Source organism: Mobula hypostoma, chromosome 6 (assembly GCF_963921235.1).
Source record: "Mobula hypostoma chromosome 6, sMobHyp1.1, whole genome shotgun sequence".
NCBI classification, from domain to species: domain Eukaryota; kingdom Metazoa; phylum Chordata; class Chondrichthyes; order Myliobatiformes; family Myliobatidae; genus Mobula; species Mobula hypostoma.
In genome coordinates, this window is record NC_086102.1 from 75,296,311 (window position 1) to 75,320,813 (window position 24,503).

Below are 24,503 nucleotides of genomic sequence, written 5' to 3' on the forward strand. Positions count from 1 at the left end.
TTCGCTGCTCCAAAGAGTGCTATATGAGGTCATTCTTACCTTCAGTCATTAGGCTCTATAGTGAATCAACCTATAGCTGGGAAGTGATGACCCCCTCCTGTTAGACTGTTTGAGGTAACTTTTATTCTTTCTTACTTCTCTCCTAATATTTGTATATCTGTGCACTTGTAATGCTACTGTGACACTGAAATTTCCTTTGGGTTTAATAAAGCATCTATCTATTTCTACACACTCACCACCCTCTTATATTGTATTTCTCAATGAGTGGTGGCATTTATATCTCACCTAGCAATATTTCAAGATTGTCCAGGTAACATCACAAACTTAACAGCTGCATTTAATGACACAATGAAGAAGCCACTTTGCACATTAAAAAGAGAATTACACTTTAATGATTAATGAAACTCTTCAAATTGTCTTATTAGAATTGACTCAGCACTTCAGGAACCACCTCCTGCCAACCTTTGTTCACCATGAGTATATTTGCAAACTGCTCAGGGGTCCTACAATTGTTTTAATAATTTGTGTTCCTTTCTGTTTCCTTTTGATGCACTGTCCTCATTTTCCTTAAACCGCTCTTAAAGTTGGCCTAAAAATACTGGCCATTTTACAGTGAGTTCCAGTGTATGCTGTATTTGGTGTATATAAGAAAAGCAGTTTGTGGTAAAGGAGGGTGATGTAGTGATTAGTCATTCACCACAAACTGTTGAATAGTTTTCTCTATTCCACTCTTAACTTTTTAAAAATCAGAGCTTGCCAGAAATGCGCCCCCCACCCACCCACCCTGTGGTTTGAGATGTCATACTCGCAGTTAGTGCTGCTATTCCATGGAGATGAATTGCAGCCTTGACACAGACATTTTGCAAAAAGGGAACAGTTGTTACAATGCAGTTTCACTTTCATTGCTCAAAGTTTCACATTTTCCCCTTCCTATGTTCTTGACTCTTTACCTAATATTTCTTTTATCACCATTCACTCTAAGGTAATATACTTGGTACATCATTTTGCTCTCACATATTTCCATTTTCAACAATCTGTACCATGAAAATGAGGATGGGGAGAAATTTCTACCTGTGCCTGGTTTTGGGCCAAATCATTTTCTTTTAGTTCTCTTTGGCCCTTTCATTTGTCAATGTTTCTTACATCTGATGGAAAAGAAGTCAGGAGATTAGGAGTGCTGCATTTATTTTGTGCGTTCACGTAATAAATTCCCCAACCCAATGTTTCTTATTGTATGCTATAAATGTAAGAAATAAAAATATAAGAAACATAACCAAATGTCATACAATCATATATTGAATTTATACCTGTATAAATAATAATGTCTACTTATTTGATATTTGACAGCAAAATGAATAACCTGAAGGAAGTGACCAATAGAACTCATCAGATTGAGAAACTTATTTCAGAAAACAATATCCAAGACATCAAGTACCTTTTGAATGAGTTTGAGGGTTTTCCAGTCACCCCTAAAATTCTACAGGAGACTGATCTTGTGAAAGCTGTATACCGTGTTCTAAAGACTTGCCCAGATGCTGGTGTCAGGGGGAAGGCACGGAGCCTGCTCTCTGCATGGAAGAAGTTATACAAGAGCTCTACTTTCCAGGAAAAATGTCAGGAAGACAAAGCTGGTATGGAGAAGATGGAGCTGTCAAATGAAATTTGTCAAGAAAGTGTAAAATTTGAACGTGAGACTAATCCAACTGATTTTGTGGAGGGTACCGCTACGCAACTAACAGAAGATGTTCAAATAACCACAGGAGCTGATGTCATCCACAATCTCCTCACTGATGAAAAAGCACACAACGTAAAGGAATTTTCAGTAGGAAGTTTCAAAGGGTTGGACCTGGATTCAGCTACTAAAAAAACATCTGAATTAGATACTGAAACTGTCCGGTCCAAGTGTGTAGAACTACTTTTCCAAGCTTTAACTGGCTCAGAGACAGTTGATGAGATGAGGATTGAAATGTGGCAGAGAATTGCGAAAGAAATTGAGCAATCCATATATGCTATCCATTTAAAAAATATTAAGAAGTACAAAGCTTGCGTTCGAAGTAAGATTTCAAATTTAAAGAACCCTAAGAATCCCCATTTAAGACAGAAAATACTGTTGGGACAAATAACTCCACAGACGTTTGCTGAGATGTCAGTAATGGACATGGCAAGTGAGGAGTTGAAACATCTAAGAACATTGTACACTACCTCTGGGCTTAAGGACCATCAGCTACCTCATTATCCAGAAGGTATCAAGACAAACAAAATCAGATGTAAACGTTGTGAAAAATTTAACTGCACAGTGACAGCAATTACCAGAGGCACACTTTTTATTCCAGCTTGGGTGCGAAGTGGAAATCCTGATGAACAGATGATGACTTTTGTCATTTGCAATGAATGTGGAGAAAAATGGTATAACAGTGGCTGGATTTCTGTTTAGATTTAATAAAGGAACACACAGGTTTAATTCATTTGTTTTCTACATCACAAGGGGTGGCTCAGTCGGGTAGTGGTTAGTGTACTGCTATTACAGCACCAGCAATCCAGGTTCAATTCTGCCACTGCCTGTATGGAGTTTGTATATTCTCCCTATGACCACACGAGTTTCCTCTGGGCACTCCGGTTTCCTCCTACATTCCAAAGACGTGCAAGTTAGGGTTAGTAAGTTGCATGCTATGTTGGCACATGGCAACACTTGCAGGTTGCCAGGGGCATATCTTCGGACTGTGTCGGTCGTTCGTGCTGAAGTCCCACAGGTTCAAAAACAGCTACCTCCCTTAAACCATTCTTAAGCCAACTAACACAAAACAGGATGAATATCTTTAGCCAGAGAGTATTGTATCTGTGCAACTCATTGCCACAAACAGCTGTGGAGGCCAAGTCCTTAGAGTATATTTAAAGCGGAGGTTCATAAGTTCATAATTAGTAAGTGTGTCAAAGGTTGCAGAGAAGGCAGGAGAATGTGATTGAGAAGGATGATAAATCAGTCATGATGAACTGGTAGAGCAGACTGAATGGGCCAAGTGGCCTAAGTCTGCTCCTGTGTCTTTTGGTCTTATGGATAAAACACAGTTCTATGGAAAGACCTGCCATTTACATTTCGATGATTGGTTCACTACTGAAAAATAGTTGAACCATGGTTGAGAACATTTGTTGTCTAAGTGTCACTGTCGAGTGAGCACTGTTTTGCTCTTAATTTTGACAGCCTTGTTAAGCGTGACGTGACATCCATCAGTTTCAATAACCATAATTACATGATTGCCATCCCTTCTTGACTTCCAAACTAGCTTGCTAAAGACTGTTGCAGAAAAGGGTGACACAGGATGAGGAATACTGTATAATTAATATTAATCTACCTGGGAGTCTTTGCTGCATGGCACTGCTGTCTTTCAGGGTAACAGCTTATGGCAGGCGTCCTGGCATCCCCTCACTCCTGCACTCCATTGGATATTGGAGATACCACTAACTTGCCAACAACCAGCAAACTGGCATGAAACATAGGTCATTTAAATCCCATGAGCATTTTATGTAGAGATAAGAGTACCAAATCCATTATCCTGCCCTTCAGCTGGCTCTTAGGAGGTTTTATGAGTCCACAAATGAGGCAGATTTGACATCCAGGGCAAGCAAAGTGCAAAGAAAGAGTAGATTCATTGTATATGGTTGGCATGCACTACAATAAGTAACTGGGGCACAGATGTGGTACTTCTTTATTCTACATTTTCAGGTTATCCAGGACTTCTCATTTGTGCAATCATATAATGACTGGCATGCATTCTGAAGTTAAAAGGAGTTGCCTCATTGACACATTATTAGAATATCTGTAAATTTCCTGGATCACCCCTTTATTACCATAAGAACATAAGAAATAGAAGCACTGAATGGTCATTAATACACCAAAAACTGCTCTGGCAATCATTAAGATCCTGGCTGATCTTTTACCTCAAGCAACACTTTGTAGCACAAACCTCATTCCTTTATCCCATTAATATCTAAACATTCATTGGCTTCTGCCTTTAATATATTAGGAAATAATCCTCCACTACTCTTTTGGATAAAGAATTACTAAGAATTGTTACTTCTGAATAAAGAAATTTATCTTGATCTCTGTTCTAAATGGCCAACACTTTCTTTTGAGTTTGTGATCCCTGGTTCTAGACACCCCAGCTCAAGAAACATCCTTGTCAATTTATTTATTTATTGAGACAAAGGCCCTTGCGGTCTTTTGAGCTGGGCTGCCCACCAATCCCCCAATTTAATCCTGGCCTAATCGCTGGGCGATTTACAATGACCAATTAATCTACCAACCAGTATGTCTTTGGACTGTGGGAGGAAACCAGAGCACCTGTAGGAAAACCGCGTGGTCATGGGGAGAATGTACAAGCTCCTTACAGGCAGCGGTGGGAATGGAACCAGGGTCTGCTGTATTGTAAATATGCGCTAACCACTACACTACTGTGCAGTGACAATTGTTAATAAGGGATTGGGGAGGTGTGAAGAAGAAAGGTAAGCTCTCCCTTTTTAGTGATGAGAGGTATATGATGCCTTCTGCAATAAGTGTTGGCTCAGTTTCCTGAGCTTCATCGTGGGGCTATCCTGACCATTCATGGCGGCAGTGCACATAATGCCCTAAGTAATGCCATATTTGTGATTAGTAGGGAATAATCTGTCAGTATTTTTACCTTTTGTGATACAATCAAAAGTGAATACATAATGTTCATTGGCAATCAGGAAGAAAAACCTTTGGACATGTTTTCTATCATCAGAAGTTGTTAATTGCTATAAAAAATCTGCAGAAGAAAGGGAGAGGATTCATCTGGCTGACACTGTCAACGTAATAGCTACTATTTATGTAGGCCTTCTGAAAAGGTTCTTGAATATATTTTGCAGAACTGGGGGTTAAAATGTCGGAAAATAGTCAAACTCCCGCTTATTGGAGAATGTAGAAGTTTATAGTACGTTAAACAAAAAGCTCATTGCTAAAAAGAATAGCAAGCCTAAGGTTGGGTGGGTTACAGAATTTGCAGAGAATGAAACTTCCTTTGTAGCTATACTAAACTGTAGAAGTTGTAGCAAGGCAAGGGTTAAAATAACGTCCAGGCAAGGATAGTTTACAGATATTGTGCAGCCAGATGGGGCAAGAAAGATCTTTTAAAAAGAGGCTTTGAAGGTCAGAGTTTCCCTTTCCACAGCATGGCTCTGGAACCATTTGGCATAAGGATGCAAATGAAGACTTCTAGGGTGACACTTACTTTACTAATTTTGCAGTTATTTTGGACTTTAACATGTAGATTCTATTGGCTGTTAGTACTGGTATTTTCATATTGTGATTGATGATTGATTATGCCAATATGGAGTTTGAACAACACAAGTCTAGTAATCAGTCAGCAATTGTGGAGCAGACTCATTGGGCCAAATGGCCTAATTCTGCTCCTTTATCTTTTGGTCTTATGGTCAGTATCTCTATCCAACTAGTCAATTCTGTATAAAAATGGCATTTCTCTGTTCAAACTTCAGAACTGTGTTGATGCTGTTGTCCTTGTGCACAAATAAAGGAAGTGTTATTGATGAACAACTGTGAGGTTTCAGAGTCTGGTTCATTCATGACAACAATACAAATACTTTCATTAGGACTACAGCTGTTCACAATTACATTCTCAAGGGAAGATTTTGCCAGTGGCACCCTTATAATGTAAGTGTCATTACATGAGAAAGAAAAAAATTGACAATAAAAGATAAAAACAGAATATTAGAATAGATGTTAAGATGGATTGTATAGGGTGAGAAAGATGAATAATAAGCTGAAAAGAGTGTGGAAGGTAAGGGTTTTGATTTATGGAGCACTGCCACAATATATGGGGAAAGAGTACTATTCCATTATAATAGATTTTGCACAAACCAGGCTGGGAGCAGTTTTGTGGTAAGTTAAGAAGCTCAGGTAGTGTAGTGGGCTTTAAACCAATAAAGGAGTGGGAGAATATATGGAAAGAGTGAATTTAAAAGCAGAGATGTTAATGCTTTAGAGAAAGGCAGAAAAAAACGGCAGCAAGAAAGCTGAGAAAACAAAGTTAATAAGACATTCAGGTCTAGACTTAATAGAGAAAAATAGAAATGCATGACACATTCACATTCAAAATAGCTGCATCTACTTCCATTTTTAAACTATTAGCCAGTATGGAAATGTGGTTGCAGACTGATCAGTGTTAGGGAATTAGATGCTTCATAATATTCAAATTTAAGAAACAGGCAGCATGGAAATTGTAAAGTACAACATATTTTAAATGCAGTGGTTTTGTTCTTTTAGGATCTGTTAGAATTTATAATGAATTCCTGTAGATTGAAAGATTATAATATTAATCCCACTAAAGATTGAGGGAGGAAAAAGAATCCGGAACTATTGACTGGTTCATCCTTAAAGAACCAAACAATGCTATTTTTAAAACAGTTGGTTACATTGGAGAACCACTGTACTGAAAAACAGTTTAAAAAGCAGCACACAAAAGCATCCCAAATATCAAGTCTCAGAGATTGGGACTAATATATTAACTGTAATGATTATTAAATAGACAAAACTGTATTTTAGGACCTGCAGTTTGGAATGAGAAAAGCAAGTTCTTAAAATTGCACTTCCAACTATTTGAGGTAGGTACTCTAAATGTGTGGATGTTAGTTTAGTGTATTAATGTTTATTGATAATATGAATTACAGTGTAAACATAAGCTCTGAAAAATCATCAAACAAGCTGCAAAAACCTATAAGTAACTTAAGTGAGAAGGAAAAACAAACGATAGATGAAATAATATATAAAGAAATGTGTGGATACCCACCTTAGTAGAAAAAATTACAAAGCAGGATTTTTTTTAAACTATATGACTGCATTTATTTCATTCTAAATACTTGCATGAAACCAATAGTCACAATGAGGGCTGAGTATTAAAACACTTCAGATGATGCACTAAACCTTAACATTGCTATTTGATTTCCCAAAGGTTTAACTTCCTCACATTTCCTGTTTCATAATTCATTATTTAATATATTACTGTCTCCTGTTTTTAAATGGCATTCAAAAATACACTGATAGGAACGTTGGACCTGGAACCTATTATGTTCAGATGATTGCAAATAGTTCTTTGGAATTACAGTACTCAGGTAAACAAGTGGTTACCATGACAAGTATGGTCAGCTTTGTTTTGTACATAGTTTATCATAGAGTCATAGAGCTCTACAGCACAGAAGCAAATCCTTCAGCCTATCTAGACCATGCCAGCCTTGTGTCCTGTCTAGAGCCATCTAACTGTACCTGAATTGTAGTATTTCATAATTCTCTCATACATATATATATCCAAACTCTCAAATGTTACAATTGAACTCATAGTTAACTTGTGTGCTGGCAACTCATTCCACACTCACACCACCCTCTGAGTAAATAAGTTACTCCTTAGATTCCCCTTAAATATTTCACTTTTCACACTAAACCTATGACCTCTAGTTCTAGTTCACCTATCCTGAACAGAAAAAGCTTGCATGCCTTTATCCTATCTGTATCCCCTTAATTCTGTATTCCTCGATATCATCTTCCCCCATTCTTCCACGTTGCAGTGAATATAGTCCTAACCTGTTCAACATTTTCCTATAACTCAGGTCCTCAAATCCCAGCAGGATCCTTGTAAATATTTTCTATACTCTTTCAGTCTTATTGATATCTCTCTTTCAGTTAGGTGACCAGAACTGCACACGATACTCCAAATTCGGACTCTCCATAGTTTTATACACTTCAACATAACATCCTAATTGCTATACTCAGTGCCCTGATTTATGAAGGCCAATGTGCCAAAATCTTTACAACCCTGTCTTCCTTTGATGCCACTTTCAAGGAAATATGGATCTGTATTCCAAGGTCCTTTTGTTCTACCACACACCTTAGTGCCCTTGGTGAATGTCTTGTAAAAGAAATTGAGGGCAATTTAAACCGGAATGTTGCATCATGCCTTCCAATAATCAGTTCAAAACTGAAATTCATGCCTCAAATCATTTATATTTCTAAAATAAACAAACTGTATATGTGTGGAAAATATCCTGTAACTTCTGGATGACAAAGATAGTCAAGATTTAGGTACCCGTGAAACAACTTGCACTATGACTGTGTTAGAATGAAAAGCATCAAGACTATTTGGGTTAAATGTCTATGCCACACTAGGATGTCTTGCTCTGAAATCAGGATTAGAGTGAGAATGATATTCATCAATCTACTTGAATGGAGCATAAGGTGGAACCAGTTGAAAATAGGTTCAGCTAAAATAATGGGATGGGCATTTAACTACAGATATCGGGGCTTTAGCTAACATTGGAGTAATGTGATAGCCTCCGTTGGTCAGAGTTGACTATGGATATTGTGTTCTAGTTCTCTAGATATACAAGCCTGGGCAGTATGATATAGAGAGCAAGCTATTGCCGATGTAGCAAGTTCCCCCACTCCATGAACCTGTTGAACCCAAAGGAACAGCATAGACCGATACAGTTTAGGTACTAGCTGCATCGCAGGAGTTACCAGTCAGCATTGAACATAACGTAGGTCTGCCTTAGGGACTCCAGCTCCAGACTTTTCCCTCGGGGTGTACTCCCAAAGCCTTCCACATTAGTAGGTATAGCCACAAGGTAGTGGAGGTTTGAGATCAGAGTTTTCCTTCTAGATGAACTGCTAACCACGGCTGATGAGCCACATCTGCCTGAAGTGACTGGTTTTAAGGCACCAGTAAACCACTTTTGCCCCTTCTCCTGTCAGTAGAAATGGTTCTGCTAAGCCACATGTGAAGGCCAGGAGCTGGACTTGGTTGTCAGAGGCTATTTGAGGCACAGTCCATTGGGAGAATTTAATAGTGGTAGTTTGTCCCCATTACCATCCCCAGTTATAACAACTTTAAGGAACCATCACTGGAGTATCAGACAATTAGAATGGTAAACAGTAGTACACCCTTTTATTTTTGACTTAATCTCAACTTCCATCAGCAGGTTTTCCCAGAGACCCTCACAAATCCGCCCTGCCTAATCCTGAATGAACCAGTACAGAAGCAGCAAGAAGCTGAAGGACAAGGCTCGTCATCTGGCTTCACGGTAGAAGCCAGAGACTGGTAGTAAGTGTGCCAAACTATTATTCTGCCTATTACTCTGACTAGAGGTTTGACTCATGGTGTGTCACAAGGGATTAGTGCTGAGTTTTTTGTTGCTTGTCACCTATATCAATCTAGATGATAATATGGTAAACTGGATTAGCAAATCTGTAGACAACAAGACTATCAAAGCTTGCAGTGGTATCTGGACCAGCTGGGAAAATCAGTTGAAAAATGGTAGATGGAATTTAATGCAGACAAGTGTGAGGTGTTGAGCTTTGGGAGGACAAACTTGCACCGTGAACAGTAGGGCATTGAAGAATGTGGTAGAACAGAGAGATCTGAGAATAGATTCATAATTCCTTGAAAGTGACATCAGAAGTAGATATGGTTGTAAAGAGAGTGTTTGGCACATAACTCTTCATAAATCAAAGTATTGAGTACAGGAGTTGGTATGGTGAAGTCGTACAAGATGTTGGTGAGACCTAATTTGGAGTGTTGTGTGCAGTTCTGGTTATTACCAACATGCAAGATTGAAAGATTGCAGAGATAATTTACAAGGATGTTGCCAAGACTTGAGGACCTGAGTTATAGGGAAAGATTGAATAGGTTAGGACTTAATTTCCTGGAGTCTAGGAGAATAAGGGGAGATTTGTTAGAGGTGTACAAAATTATGGGGGATAGGCAGGCAGGCATTTTCCACTGAGGTTGGGTGAGACTAGAACTAAAGGTCATTGGTTAAGGGGGAATGATGAAATATTTAAAGGAAATCTACCTGGGAATTTCTTTACTACAGGTGGTGAGAATGTGGAGCAAGCTGCCAGTGGAACTGGTGGATGCAGGTTCAATTTCAACATTTAAGAAAAGTTTGGGAAGTACATGGATGGGAGGGATATAGTAGACTATGGTCCAAGTGCAGGTCAATGGGACTATGCAGAATAGTTTAGCATAGACTAGATGGTTTCAATGGCCTGTTTCTGTGCTGTCTCTCTATGACTCTACAAAGAAAACAAGAACAGTTGGCAGAGCAAGCTACATGGATGGTTTTATTTATCAGATGGAAACTTCTATAAGTAAATCTTTTTTCCTGTAGGTTCATAACAGTTCCCTTCATGTGATGCCAAATAAATATTGATCTTGCATGGACTATCGGCATTCATGAATGCATCCTCATTTGAATCCAACAACCTAACACAGCCCTTTATCAAAACAAATATCATTGCACTCTCTATTACTAGTTAACCCTTGATCCAGAAAAAGCCACTATGATCAACTGTTGCCTTGCTACATACCCTTAGTTAAAACATGCATTGTATCTGCTCCTCCTTCATATTGTGATCAATGGGATAAAACCTGAAGTTAGCAACACTGTATTTGAAACCTTATGATTTTAATGTCTAAATCCAATTCATCTGCAACAGATCAAGTTCAAGGTTTCCATTAGTCAATCGAGGAATATGCAGATACACAGGTTTTTTTTGAGCAGGATAAGGGTTTTGGTGGTTGATGTGCTTGTTTCTTGTTCGTTTTTTTTTGTGCAGGGAGGGGGCATTTGGGTTTGATGACTGCTGCATTTCATTTCCTACCTGGTTTCATGGCTGTCCAGAATAGAAGAACTTCAGATTTGTATACCTTGATAATAAATGAACCTTTGAATTTAAATGAAAGGTTGATGTGTGCTGACATTGAATGTTTGCATGTAGTTTCTGCTCTCTCTGAATTCCTGAGCATGCCACTAAAGGAGGACAAGGAGCTTTAAAAAGCAGGAAGTATTTTCCGATGGGAGTTGTTGATTGGAGTACTACACAGATGCAGCAGAAGCATTCCTGCACAGGTCCAGTGACGAGCTTTAAAAACATAGTCTTTATAAAAAAGGGGTACCGCCCAGTGGAGCGGTCGTTGTCTGAGTAGTGTGAGTCAGAGTAGTAAGGCTTTGGCTCATCAGGGCTTCGGCAAGTACAGGCGGAGCAAGGTAAGTAGATATGTTCATTCCTTATTTCTTATTGCTTTTTCTTATTTTACTCTTGTGAGAATAGGGGTATGTCTACAGAGCCAGTATTCTGTTCTGGATGTCAGATGTGGGATTTCCAGGAGACTTCCAGCCTTCCTGATGGCCACATCTACACCAGGTGCATTGAGATACAGCTCCTTCGAGACTGTGTTAGAGAACTGGAGCTGCAGCTCGATGACCTTCAGCTTGTTAGGGAAAGTGAAGCAGTGATAGACTGGAGCTACAGGGAGGTAGTCACCCCAAAGCAACAGCAGACAGATAAATGGGTGACTGTGAGGAGAGAGGAAGGAAGAACGTCAGATCGTGGAGAACACCCTTGTGGCCATCCCCATCAATGAGTACTCCATTTGGAATACTGTTGGGGGGGGGGGAACGACCTACCTTGGGGAAGCAACAGCAGCCGTGCCTCTAGCACTGAGTCTGGCCCTGTGTCTCAGAAGGGTAAGGAACTGAAGAGGATGGCAGCAGTAATAGGGGACTCTATAGTCGGGGGACAGATAGGCAATTCTCTGGATGCAAAAAGGAAGCACAGAGGGTAGTTTGCCTCCCAGGTGCTAGGGTCAGCAATGTTTCTGAACGCGTCCACAATATCCTGAACAGCCAGAAGTCATGGTACATATTGGTACCGACGACATAGGTAGAAAAGGGGTTGAGGTCCTGTGAAAAAAAAAATACAGGGAGTTAGAAAAGAAGCTGAGAAGCAGGACCTCATGGGTAGTAATCAGTGAGGATAGGGATAGAATGAGGTGGCAGATAAATGCGTAGCTGAAGAATTGGAGCAGGGAGCAGGGATTCAGATTTCTTAGAAATTGGGATATCTTCTGGGTCAAGTGTGACCTGTACAAAAGGGACAGGTTGCACTTGAATCCGAGGAGGGCAATATTCTTGCATGCAGGTTTGCAAGAGCTGTTGGGAGTGGTTTAAACTAATATGGAGGGGGCTGGGAACCAGTATGATAGAGCTGAGGATGAGCCAGCAGGTTGACAAGTAGATAATGGATGTAACGTGAATGTAAGGAAGAACAAGCTGATGACTGGGTACCGATGCAGACAGAGCAAAGAGCTAAATTGTTCCACAGAGTCAAAATTCAAAAGGGCGAAGAACACAGGACTGAAGGTGCTGTATTATTTAAATGCGTGTAGCCTTCAGAATAAGGTGGATGAACTTGTGGCACAACTACAGATTGGTCGGCATGATATTGTGGGTGTCACTGAGTTGTGGCTGAAAGAAGGCCATAGTTAGGTGCCTAACATCAAAGGATATAATTTGGATCAAAAGGACAGGCAGGAAGGCATAGGCAGTGGTGTGGCTCTGTTGGTAAGAGATGGAATTACATCTTTAGAAAGAGGTGTCATAGGGTCAGAAAATGTTGAATCTTTGTGGCTAGAGTTAAGAAACTACAAGGGTAAAAGAGCCATTATGGGAATCACACACAGACCTCCAAATAGTAGCCAGGATGTGGGGTTGAGATTGCAAGGAGAGCTGGAAAAGACATGTAATAAAGGTAATGATACAATTGTAATGGGGGACTTCAATATGTGAGGGGATTGGGAAAATCAGGCAAGAGAGGGAGTTTGTTGTATGCCTATGAGGTGGCTTTTTAGAGCAGCTTGTGCTTCAGCCTACTTGAGGAAAGGCTATGTTATATTGGGTGTTGTGTAATAACCCAGATTTTATTACGGAGCTTAATGTAAAAGAACTCTTAGGAGGCAGTGATCATCATATGATTGAATTCATACTGCAATTTGAGAGGGAGAAGCATAAGTCACATTTATTCAGTATCACAGTGAAATAAAGGGAATTACAGAGGCATGAGAGAGGGGTTTGCCTAGATAGATTGGAGGAGGATATTAGTGGGATGACGGCAGAGCAGATATGGCTGAAGTTTCTGGGAATAGTTCACAAGGTGCAGGATGGATATGTCCCACAAAAGAAGATGTTCTCAAATGACAGGGGTAGCTAACCGGGGCTGACAAAGGAAGTTAAGGATTGTGTAAACGCCAAGAAAAGGGCATACCAGGTGGCAAAAGTGACTGGGGAGTTGGACGATTAGGAAGCTTTTAAGAGCTAACAAAAGGCAACTAAAAAGCTATCAGAAAGGAAAAGGTGAAATGTAAGGACAATCTAGCCAACAATATAAAGCAGGATACCAATTTTTTTTCCAGTTATATAAAGAGTAAAAGGGAGGTGAGAGTTGATATTGGACCACTGGAAAATGATGCTGTTGAGGTAGTAATGGGGATAAAGAATTGGCAGGAGAACTTAATGGGTACTTTGCATCAATCTTCACTGTGGAAGACACTAGCAGTGTGCCAGAGGTCTGTGAGTGCCATTGCTATTACAAAGGAAAAAGTGCTAGGCAAAGGCAAAGGGCTTAAGGTGGATAAGTCACCTGGAAATAAATGGACTATATCCCAGAGTCCTGAGAGAGGTTGCTGAAGAGATAATGGATGCATTGGTCATGATCTTTCAAGAATCACTTGATTCTGGCATGGTCCCAGGGGACTGGAAGATTGCAAATGTCACTCCACTCTTTAAGAAAGGAAAAAACAGAAAGAAAATTATGGGCCAGTTAGCCTAACCTCAGTGGTTGGGAAAGTGTTAGAGTCTATTATTAAGGATGAGATTTCGGGGTACTTGGAGACTAATGATAAAATAAGTCAAAGTCAGCGTAGTTTCTGACAAGGGAAATTGTGCCTGACAAATTTGTTAAGAGTTCTTTGAGGAAGTAAAGCAGGTTGGACAAAGGAGAGGCAGTGGATGTCATTTACTTGGGTTTTTGGAAGGCATTTGATAAGGTGCCGCACATGGGGCTGCTTAACAAGATAGAATCCTATGGCCTTGCAGGAAAGATACTGACATGGATAGAGGATTGGCTGACAGGCAGGAGGCAGCGAGTGGGAATAAAGGAGACCTTTTCTGGTTGGCTGCTGGTGAGTAGTGTTGTTCTTCAGGGGTTAGTATTGGGACTACTACTTTTCACATTGTTTGTCAATGATTTGGATAATGGAATTTATGGCTTTGTGGCAAGGTTTGTGGATGATATGAAGATAGGTGGAGGGGTAGGTAGTGCTGAGGAAGCAATGCGATTGCAGCGGGACTTGGACAGATTGGAAGAATGGGCAAAGAAGTGGCAGATGGAAGAAGATGTTGGGTAATATACAATAATGCATCTTGGTAAAAGGAACAATAGTATAGACCATTATTTAAATAGAGAGAATCTTCAAACATCAGAGGTGCAGAGGGACTTAGACGTCCTCGTGCAAGATTCCGAGAAAGTTAATTTACAGGTTGAGTCTGTGGTGAAGAAGACAAATTTCAAAGGGAATATAAAAGCAAGGAGACAATGCTGAGGCTTTGTAAGACACTAGCCAGGTCGCACTCAGAGTATTGTCAACAGTTTTGGGCTCCATATCTCAGAAAGGATGTGTTGTCATTGGAGAGAATCCAGAGGAGGTTTACGAGGATGGTTCAGGGAATGAAGGGTTAACATATGAGAAGCGTTTAGCAGCTTTGGGCCTGTACTCACTGGAATTTAGAAGATTGTGTGGGGATGTCATTGAAACCTACTGAATGTTGGAAGGACTAGATAGGGTGGATGTGGAAAGGATGTTTCCTATGGTGGAGATATCCAGAACTAGAGCCACAGCCTCAGAATTGAGCAGCGATCTTTTAGAACAGAGATAAGGAGGAATTTTTTTAAGCCAGAGCGTAGTAAATCTGTGGAATGCTCTGCCACAGACAGCTGTGAAGGCCAAGTCCATGTGTATATTTAAGGTGGAAGTTGATCGTTTCCTGATCCGTCAGGGCCTCAAAGGGTATAGCGAGAAGGCAGGTTTATGGGTTTGAGTGGGATCTGGGATCAGCCATGATGGAATGGCAGAGCAGACTTGATGGGCTGAATGGCCTAATTCTGCTCTTATGTCTTATGGTCTAAAAGTTGTCCATTTGATTATGTTCATCAAGCGCAGTTTTTTTCTCCTTTATTCTCAGTGCTTTTCTACACGTTCGACACTACAACTAATAGTTGTCCAAACAGGGGAAATCCAGATCTTGTAGATATAAATGGTGCAGATAGAGCGAACTGCTAGGTTGAGGCACTGGGTTCAGCTGCACTGAATCAAACGTCAATTCTAAGGTGAGCTTCTGTTACACTCTTTGCTTACGGTAACATACCTTGATTCTGCCACCATAATAAGGATTCAGGATTTGGCCTTTAAGAGCTGGCTCTCAGATACCTGTCGGCTACAATCAAAAATTAAATATTAACAGCAGGAGTGAATATTATGCTATCTCTTAGACTTCACTTATTTTTTGACCTTTATATACAGTAAGTTAGCTCAAAGCATTGAGGGAAAAAATGAGACAAAAACAGCCTAATGTTTTTACACAACTTATTGTAAAATATCTTCTTGATCTGTGCAGCACAGTCTTAATCAGCACAACTTATCAGTTATAATAAACATAATTACAGTTAATGTGGCATCCAATGCTGCTGTAGGATGTCCTTTGAGGTCACTTTATCAGAAATGTTTCCCTATGGCCTTGATGTTTGGATGTGGTCAAATTATAATAATGGTAATCTCTATTTCTGTAGTAATTTCAAAATTGCAAAGTCCAAGGCACACCACAAATGATATCAAACAAAGCTTGACACTGACAGACTCTAAGGAAGCATTGGGACAGATATTCCAAAAATTTTAAAAGTTGTAGGGATAAAGTATTGGGAGTGATTTAGAAATGGAATTCAAGGGTATCAATTGCTGTAACTGGTGGAAGTGCATGAAAGGAGAACAGATGTCCTGACAGTCAGAGGGCTAAAAGAGATTACAGACACAGACAATATTGAGTCTGCATGACTTGAAAATGATAGGAACATTGTTGCTTTTCTGGACGCTGATTTGGACTGCAAACACAAGTGTGCATGGGTAAATGTAGTGCAAGTTAGGAAGGGTAGCAAAGGTTTATGCTTTCTCCAAGGTCTGACAGAAACACAAGTCACAACAGGTGCCTGCTCTTACAGCTACTACACCCTCAACTGAGGAGCTGCCATCCACACCTCTTTCAATACATACAAATAACAGAGGAGAACAGAAGGGAAAAATATTTGCTTATTAAGCTTCAGATGATCCTTACAAAAAAAAGAGCAAGATATTGTCAGAGTTGAATTTTTTTTTGACTGTCTCCCTTTTCTCTTTCTTTCCTGGTACATGATGATAAATGATGACTTCACAAGCACAGCCACCGTGGAAGAGAAAGGGAATTGTAAGCGAGCTGTGGCTTTTCTCCATTAACTCTGATACATTCACAGTTGAACAGGGATCTGAAGAAGAAACCTTGGTTTGTTTTCCTTTGAGCTGAAGAGGCTGAGGGGGAACTGTTAGAGATGCACAAAATTATGAAGAGGATCGATAGTAAGAAACTTTTCCCCCTGGAGGAGGTGTCTAGGACCAGAGCCTATACATTTAAAGTGAATAAAAGGTCTGAAGGGGTCCTTAGATGGACAGCTGCAGCTACGTGTTAATTATTTTCTGTTTTTCTCATTGAGCAGTATTCAGAATTCTTCCTCTAGTTTACTAACACCCTATCTTGTTTATTCCTCTTACCACAGTGGATCATCTCACAGTTCTCCACTCTCTATAGCAGATTTTGCAAACTCACTTATGCTTGTCTTTGCAGACACTATGACCTTTCAGCTTGCTTTTCTACCTGTTCTTGTTTGGAAGTTTGACAGCAACACATGTGGTTCTTTCAACAAATTCGAATAAATGAGATTAGTGCAGAAGCAGAGCATAGTGGGCCAAAGAGCTTGTTCCACTGCTGTATGACTTTTGATTCAAATCATTAATGAATATTGTAAATAGTTGAGGCTCCAGCCCTGATTATTGTGTCGTGATAACCATTTGTAGCTTGCAAGCTTGTAACTGATCCGTTTATCCCAACGCTTTATTAGTTAGCAAATCCTCTGCCCTGGCCACTATATTATCCATTGCCCCATAAGTGCTTCTAATGAGAGGTACCTCTTAATTTAAAGTTAAAGTCTGTCCCGAGCCTTGTGGCCCATAAGGCCGGTGCTTATGCCAGTTTCTGTGGAGTGAAGCGACTGAGAGTACGAGACTCCCCCCACCGGATAGGATGCCAGTCTATCGCGAGGTCAACCCCCAGCATTTTGCCGGTACCTATTTTCAGCTGGGTGGACTGGAGCAGTATGTGGTTAAGTGCCTTGCTCAAAGACACAACACGTTGCCTTGGCCGAGATTCAAACCCACAACCTTCAGATCGTGAGCCCAACACCCTAACCACTTGGCCACGCATCACACCTCTTAATTAGCACCCTGTTAAAAGTCCTCTGGAAATTCAAATACACTTTATCAGGGGTTCTCAACCTCTTTTATGCTATGGACCAATACCAGTAAGCAAGGGGTCTGTGGACCCCAAATTGCAAACTCCTGCACTACATCGTCATACAGCATGAAAACAGGCCCTTCAGCCCAGCATGCTGAAGCCAAATATCCAAGTATCTATCCTTATTATTCCCATTTATTAGCACTTGGTTTTACATAGTTTACTATACCTTAGTGATTCAAGTGACCACGATTCTATAGTTCCACTCCATCCACTCTACTAGTTACATCTTCAAAGAATTCTAGTGACCTTGGAATGGATGATTTCATGTTGTGTACCTGGTTGAATTACAATTTCATTATCCATCTCCAACCTGTAAAGTATGACAATTTTGGTTACATATTAAGCTTTTATTATTATCAACTAATGCACATAAATAGAAATATTAAACAGGAAAACCTTAATGTAGAATTAAGTTGAAGCATCTTTTCAGAACAAAATGAATACTTGTTGTTTAGAAGGCTATCAGCAAGTGTACACATGTGTGCTTCCTTGTGTTAATTTGTATAAAGTTACCTTGAGGATCACAACCACCATAGATGATTACTAAAATTAGCACGTTACAAAACAGCAAATCATTGCAACATATCAGCAGATGAGAATTTCTTACCAATTAAGTTAGAGTTCCACTAATTGGTAGCTGCAACTATTTAACCAGTATGTTGGAACAAAAAATTAAGATTTCAACTTGATTTCACCAATAAATTCTTTTAGCAAATTACCTTGTGGCCTAGCGCTGAGCACATGCAATATTCCAAAGTGCACTTTTGTACTTGACTGAGAAAAGCAACACTCATTTGAATGTTCTGTAGCAAGACGGTCATTCCATTTCTTAATTTATACAGCTCTTACACTTTCTCTGAGAGAAGGTATTTGAGCTTTTCTTCATTGAAAGTGTAGCACCATCAATCCGTCCCTGACACTGCAAACAGAGCAAGCTTCAAATCCATCTCGTCTCATTTTCCTCTGCCTCCCCTCTTCCCATTCCAACACCTTCTGCTTTCATTGTGGGTGTTCTTAATACAACTTCTTGCAAGTTTCTTGTTGTTGGTTAAGGAATGGCAATGGCTGCATCCTCATACCTGCAATAAGACAAGAAAGGAATCAGTTCAGCACTGACAAGTATTGATGTCCGAAATGCCTACTTGCCTGCACCCATGTGCTAAGCTAGGTAGTATGAATGGTTTTCAAAATATTCATTTGTGTTATATACACAATATTGGAATTAAAATGGCACCAAAAAAGTCTGAAGAACTGCTGTTATGTGGTTCTATTTCACAACCAGCAATCATGTTAACTCTAACCAATTCCTGCTAAAGATACATGTATGGAGATAGAATTGGCTATGTTCTGATTAAATAGCACAGAAGACCTCCCCTTTTGGGAATAGTACTCCTGAGTAACCATTGGTTATGAAATCAATAACTGGTTGTAGAAACAGAGTAAATACCACATGGAGGTGAGCTCTATGTCCCAACTCATCCAAGCCAGTCTAAGATGTTCCCATTTGCTCATGTTTGGCTTGTATTCCTCTAAACCTTTCCTATCCATGTGAATGTCTAAGTGTCTTAGACGTTATTACTGTTCCTGCATCAGTAACAGGACCTCCAGGTTAAGCAATCTCTGGATTGCTGCCTATGCCATGTGCCTTTGATGGTAAGAATAGAATGATTTGGCAGGTGAACACATAGCTGAGCAACTAGTGCAGGGGGCAGGCGTTTAGATTTATGGATCATTGGATGTCTCTGGGGAAGGTATGACCTGTACAAAAGGGATAGATTACACCTGAACCTAAGGGGATACAATATCCTTGCAGGCAGATTTGCTAGAGTTTTTCAGGAGTATTTAAAATAATTTGGCATGGGGATGGAACTGGTGTGATAGTGCTGAGGATGAGGTAGTTGGTTTACAAATCAAGGCAATATGTAATGAGACTCCAAGCAAGGAGAGGCTGATGATAGGGCAAAATTGCAGTCAACAGAATGAGTTGCAACATAGAAGGTGGACAAAATCGAAAAGGGCGAATACAGGACAGAAGGTGCTATATTTAAATGTGCGAAGTATACCGAGTAAGGTAGATGAACTTGTAGCACAGTTACAGATTGGTATGTATGATGCTGTAGGTATCACTGATTCAAAGAAGATTATACCTGGGAGCTTAATATCCAAGGATGCACATTGTATCGAAAGGACCCGGCAGGGAGGCAGAGAGGGCGGCATTGCTTTTGAAACCCCTTTTTACGGGCGTCTCCGGAAATGTGGCTTGTTAACCCCTCGCTAACAGCCACTGGACTCCCCAGTGAGAAATTCACCTTTCTCAGGCTTTGTACGTCTAGGGTGTAAACAACTTTGGTCCTGCCAAATCTCTAAGTTTGGCTTGTCTCGCAAACCCAAACCCTGGTTTGTGTGAATGCTGTGTGATTTACTGCCCCCGGCAATCGCCTATGGCAAGAAATAATAGATTGTAACTGCCTACAGTTTATAAAGAAGTATATTTAAGGAAGATAACTTAAGCAAACAGATATTAAAGTAAAGAAAGAAGAAAAAGGACCTGTTATATTTAAAACAGTCACATGCGCACAGGAGGTGGAGCTCAGATCTTCCAGAAGCCATTGTTTTCAATGCATAAGACCATAAGATATAGGAGCAGAAGTAGGCCATTTGGCTCATCGAGTCTGTTCCGCCATTCAATCATGGGCTGATCCAATTCTTTCAGTCATCCCCACTCCCCTGCCTTCTCCCCATACCCTTTGATGCCTTGGCTAATCAAGAACCTATCTATCTCTGCCTTAAATACACCCAGTGACTTGGCCTTCACAGCCACTCGTGGCAACAAATTCCACAGAATCAGTATTTCCTTTCTAAAATAAGGAGCCCAAAACTGCACACAATACTTCAAGTGTGGTCTCACGAGTGCCTTATAGAGCCCCAACATCACATCCCTACTCTTACACTCTATACTTCTAGAAATGAGTGCCAACATTGCATTCGCCTTCTTCACCACCGACTTAACCTGGAGGTTAACCTTTAGGGTATCCTGCACAAGGACTCCCAAGTCCCTTTGCATCTCTGCATTTTGAATTCTCTCCCCATCTAAATAATAATCTGCCTGTTTATTTCTTCCACCAAAGTGCATGACCATGTACTTTCCAACATTGTATTTCATTTGCCACTTCTTTGCCCATTCCCCTAAACTATCTAAGTCACTCTGCAGGCTCCCTGTTTCCTCAACACTACCCACTCCTCCACCTATCTTTGTATCATCGGCAAATTTAGCCACAAATCCATTAATCTCATAGTCCAAATCATCGACATACATTGTAAAAAGCAGCGGTCCCAACACCGACCCCTGTGGAACTCCACTGGTAACCAGCAGCCAGCCAGAAATGGATCCCCTGCCAGAAATGGCTCACTGTTTTCTGCCGATCAGCTAATGTTCCACCCATGCTAGCAACTTCCCTATGGGCTGTTATCATGCTAAGCAGCCTCATGTGGAGCACGTTGTCAAAAGCCTTCTGAAAATCCAAGTACACCACATCTGCTGCATCTCCTTTGTCTACCCTGCTTGTAATTTCCTCAAAAAATTGCAGCAGGTTAGTCGGGCAGGATTTTCTTTTCATGAAACCATGCTGGTTTTGGCCTATCTTGTCATGTGCCTCAAGGTACTCCATAATCTCATCCCTAACAATTGATTCCAACAACCTCCTAACCACTGTTGTCATGCTAACAGGCCTATAGTTTCCTTTCTGCTGCCTCCCACCCTTCTTAAATAGCGGAGTAATATTTACAATTTTCTAGTCATCCAGTACTATGACAGAATCTATCGATTCCTGAAAGATCATTGTTAATACCTCCACAATTTCTCCAACTACTTCCTTCAGAACCCAAGGGTGCTTTCCATCCAATCCAGGAGAGTTATCCACCCTCAGACCATTAAGCTTCCTGAGCACCTTCTCCATCGTAATTTTCACTGCACCCGTTTTACTTCCCTAACACTCTTGAATGTCTGGTATACTGCAGATGTCTTCCACTGTGAAGACTGATGCAAAATACGCATTCAGTTCCTCTGCCATCTCTATGTCTCTCATTACAATATCTTCAGCATCATTTTCCATTCGTCCTATATCTACCCTCAACTCTCTTTTACCCTTTATATTCTTAAAAAAGCTTTTATTATCTTCTTTGATATTAATTGCCAACTTCCTTTTGTAATTCATCTTTTCCTTTCTAATGTCCTTCTTAGTTTCCTTCTGCAATTTTTAAAAAGCTTCCCAATCCTCTATCTTCCCACTAGCTTTGGCTTCCTTGTATGCCTTCTCAGTTGCTTATTAATTGCTAATTGCATCCTACATACAGTTAAATTGAAATTTCTACCTCTGATCCATAAAGCTCCATCATCTGCAAAGAGTGATTTACCCATCCCAGTACCTATCTCAGAGAAAATATCATTAATCATAATATTAAATAATAAAGGGCTACAAATACTGCCTTGTGGGCTCCCATTCTCTACCTCATTGAAGCTTGAATACTCCTTACCTACTCTTACCCGCATTGACTGTCCAAATAAAAAAAACTCTGAAAAAAATTATATGGCCTTCCTTCCACTCCTAATTTCCATAATTTAGTCAAAAGATCTTCCCATCATAACATATCATAAGTTTTTCTCAATATCAAAAAATATTGCTGTTACAACTTCTTTACTTGTGCTTTCCTAATACGATCTTCCAAACATAAAACTGAATCCAATGTTATTCCAGCCTTCTGAAATCTGCTCTGATAAAACGTTATATCATCTCTTTTTTCCAAAATATAATTCAACCCATCTATTACATAAGTTCCATTAGTTTACACAAATGGGAAGTTAATGATACTGGTCTATAACTAGAAGAATCCAACACAGGTTCCCAGGTTTTAGAATAAGCACTACCCATTTTCCATGAGGAGGAAAAATGACCTAAACTCCAAATAGGATTTAAATTTGAATATTATCTCAAGAGAGCCATAATCTCAAGAATATTATCTCAGCCATATGTATAAAGGTACAATTAACATAGCATCCTTTCCTGGAGACGTCTGACCTGTACTATTAATAGTTTTCTGAAATTCACGCAAAGAAAACTCTACATCACTAATACTATCATTGCTGCAGCTGACTTCCAGCAGATCAGGGTATTCACTTAGAGCCTCTTGGCTTAAATTATCTTGATTATGAATTGCAGCAAATCACCAAGCTAGTAACTCAACCTTCTCTATTTCAGTAACATTCGTATTACCTTCTTTAATCAGTACTGGAATGTTATTAGCCCTATGAATCCCCTCTCCCCCCCTCCATTTTCTTAATCATTCCCCAAACACTTCCAGGTTTAGTATCCCTTCCTAGCACAATATGACCTCCAGAAAAGCTTTTTCGCAACCTTCACCTCTTTCCTCACCATGGTCTATGCTCTTTTATACTTAATGAGGTCACTCGCAGAGTGATACTTCTTAACTTTCTTAAATGCCTTATTTCTCTCCCTAATTTCCTCTGCACACTCCTCAGTCCACCATAGTATAGCCTTTCTCCTATTAGCCATAGTCATAGTCATACTCATACTTTATTGATCCCGGGGGAAATTGGTTTTCATTACAGTTGTACCATAAATAATAAATAGTAATAAAACCATTAATAGTTAAATAGTAATATGTAAATTATGCCAGGAAATAAGTCCAGGACCAGCCTATTGGCTCAGGGTGTCTGACCCTCCAAGGGAGGAGTTGTAAAGTTTGATGGCCACAGGCAGGAATGACTTCCTATGACGCTCTGCGTTGCTTCTCGGTGGAATGAGTCCCTGGCTGAATGTACTCCTGTGCCCACCCAGTACATTATGTAGTGGATGGGAGACATTGTCCAAGATGGCATGCAACTTAGACAGCATCCTCTTTTCAGACACCACCGTCAGAGAGTCCTGTTCCATCCCCACAACATCACCGGCCTTTTTTAATAGGAGTCACTTCCACCGCAGCTTGATGAATAAAGTGACATTACCTTTCATTGCAGAAATCTACATCATCCTCATCATTCAGCGCTGACAGACATTCATCATATAAAACCTTAAACTTCATCCATCTTGCTTTACCAAAATTCCTCCTCCTAAAAGTGGCCTCCTGTCCCCTATATAAATCCAAAGGTCAGGGATTTGTTGTTACTGTTTCCAAAATGCTCATCCACTGAGAGATCTGACACCTGACTTGGTTCATTGCCTTGCAACAGAATCAGTATGGCCTCTCCTATAGTTGGCCTGTCTACATATTGTGTCAGGAATCCTTTCTGGACACACCTAACAAATTCCAACCCATCTAGATCTTTTGTACCAAGAAGGTGCTGATCAATATTAGGAAAGCTGAATTCACCCATGATAACAACCCTGTTGTTTTTGCACATTTCTAAAATCTGCTTCCCAATTTGTTCCTCGGTATCTCTGTTGCTATAGGGTGGGGGATGGGGTGGTGGTTCAATAGATTACTCCCAATAGAGTGATTGCCCCCTTCCTGTTTCTGACTTCCATCCACATTGACCCAGTAGATGATCTCTTCATGACTTCTCCCTTTTTCCGTTTTGCAGCCGCCTTCTGCTTTATTTATTTACCAAATGCCTATCTGTAACTGAATCGTGGTTACACCTCCAAATATACCTGACCCTGGCTTGGCATCCATGTGTTTGTATGATTGTAATCCATGATTTTTTTTCTCTCTACTAAAGACAAGTTATGTAAATCCAAATTGTTTTTCAGCCAGTGAACATAGTATCGGCAAGGAGTGACTGGCAATCTAATTTACCACTCAGTGCACAGGGTTATTTGCTATCTCTATATTGACACATTTGCCATCTGATGGTGAATCACCAGTGCATACATGTGGACTCTGGTCGAAATGTTTGCTTTCCAAATTAATATTCTTGTCAAGCCCATTGGTAACAAACAAAGATTCCCCTGAATAATGGTCAATTC

General features: G+C 40.1%; 1 protein-coding gene across 8 annotated transcripts in view; it reads left to right on the top strand.

Annotated features, from left to right (window-relative positions):
* Positions 1 to 16,536, top strand: part of LOC134348113 (transcription elongation factor A N-terminal and central domain-containing protein) — a 29,705-nt gene extending 13,169 nt beyond the window's left edge. For 6 of the 8 annotated variants that reach the window (XM_063051007.1, XM_063051006.1, XM_063051009.1 and 3 more), the window contains one exon: positions 1,348 to 5,558. In XM_063051007.1, coding sequence (XP_062907077.1) covers positions 1,348 to 2,434 — 1,087 coding nt within the window. In that variant the 3' untranslated portion in view covers positions 2,435 to 5,558. Of the gene's footprint in view, positions 1 to 1,347; positions 5,559 to 9,003; positions 9,126 to 10,642; positions 10,745 to 15,105; positions 15,251 to 16,353 lie in introns of those variants that run through there. The other 2 variants (XR_010018355.1, XR_010018356.1) reach the window with 2 other exon arrangements.
* The last annotated feature ends 7,967 nt before the right edge of the window (positions 16,537 to 24,503 follow it).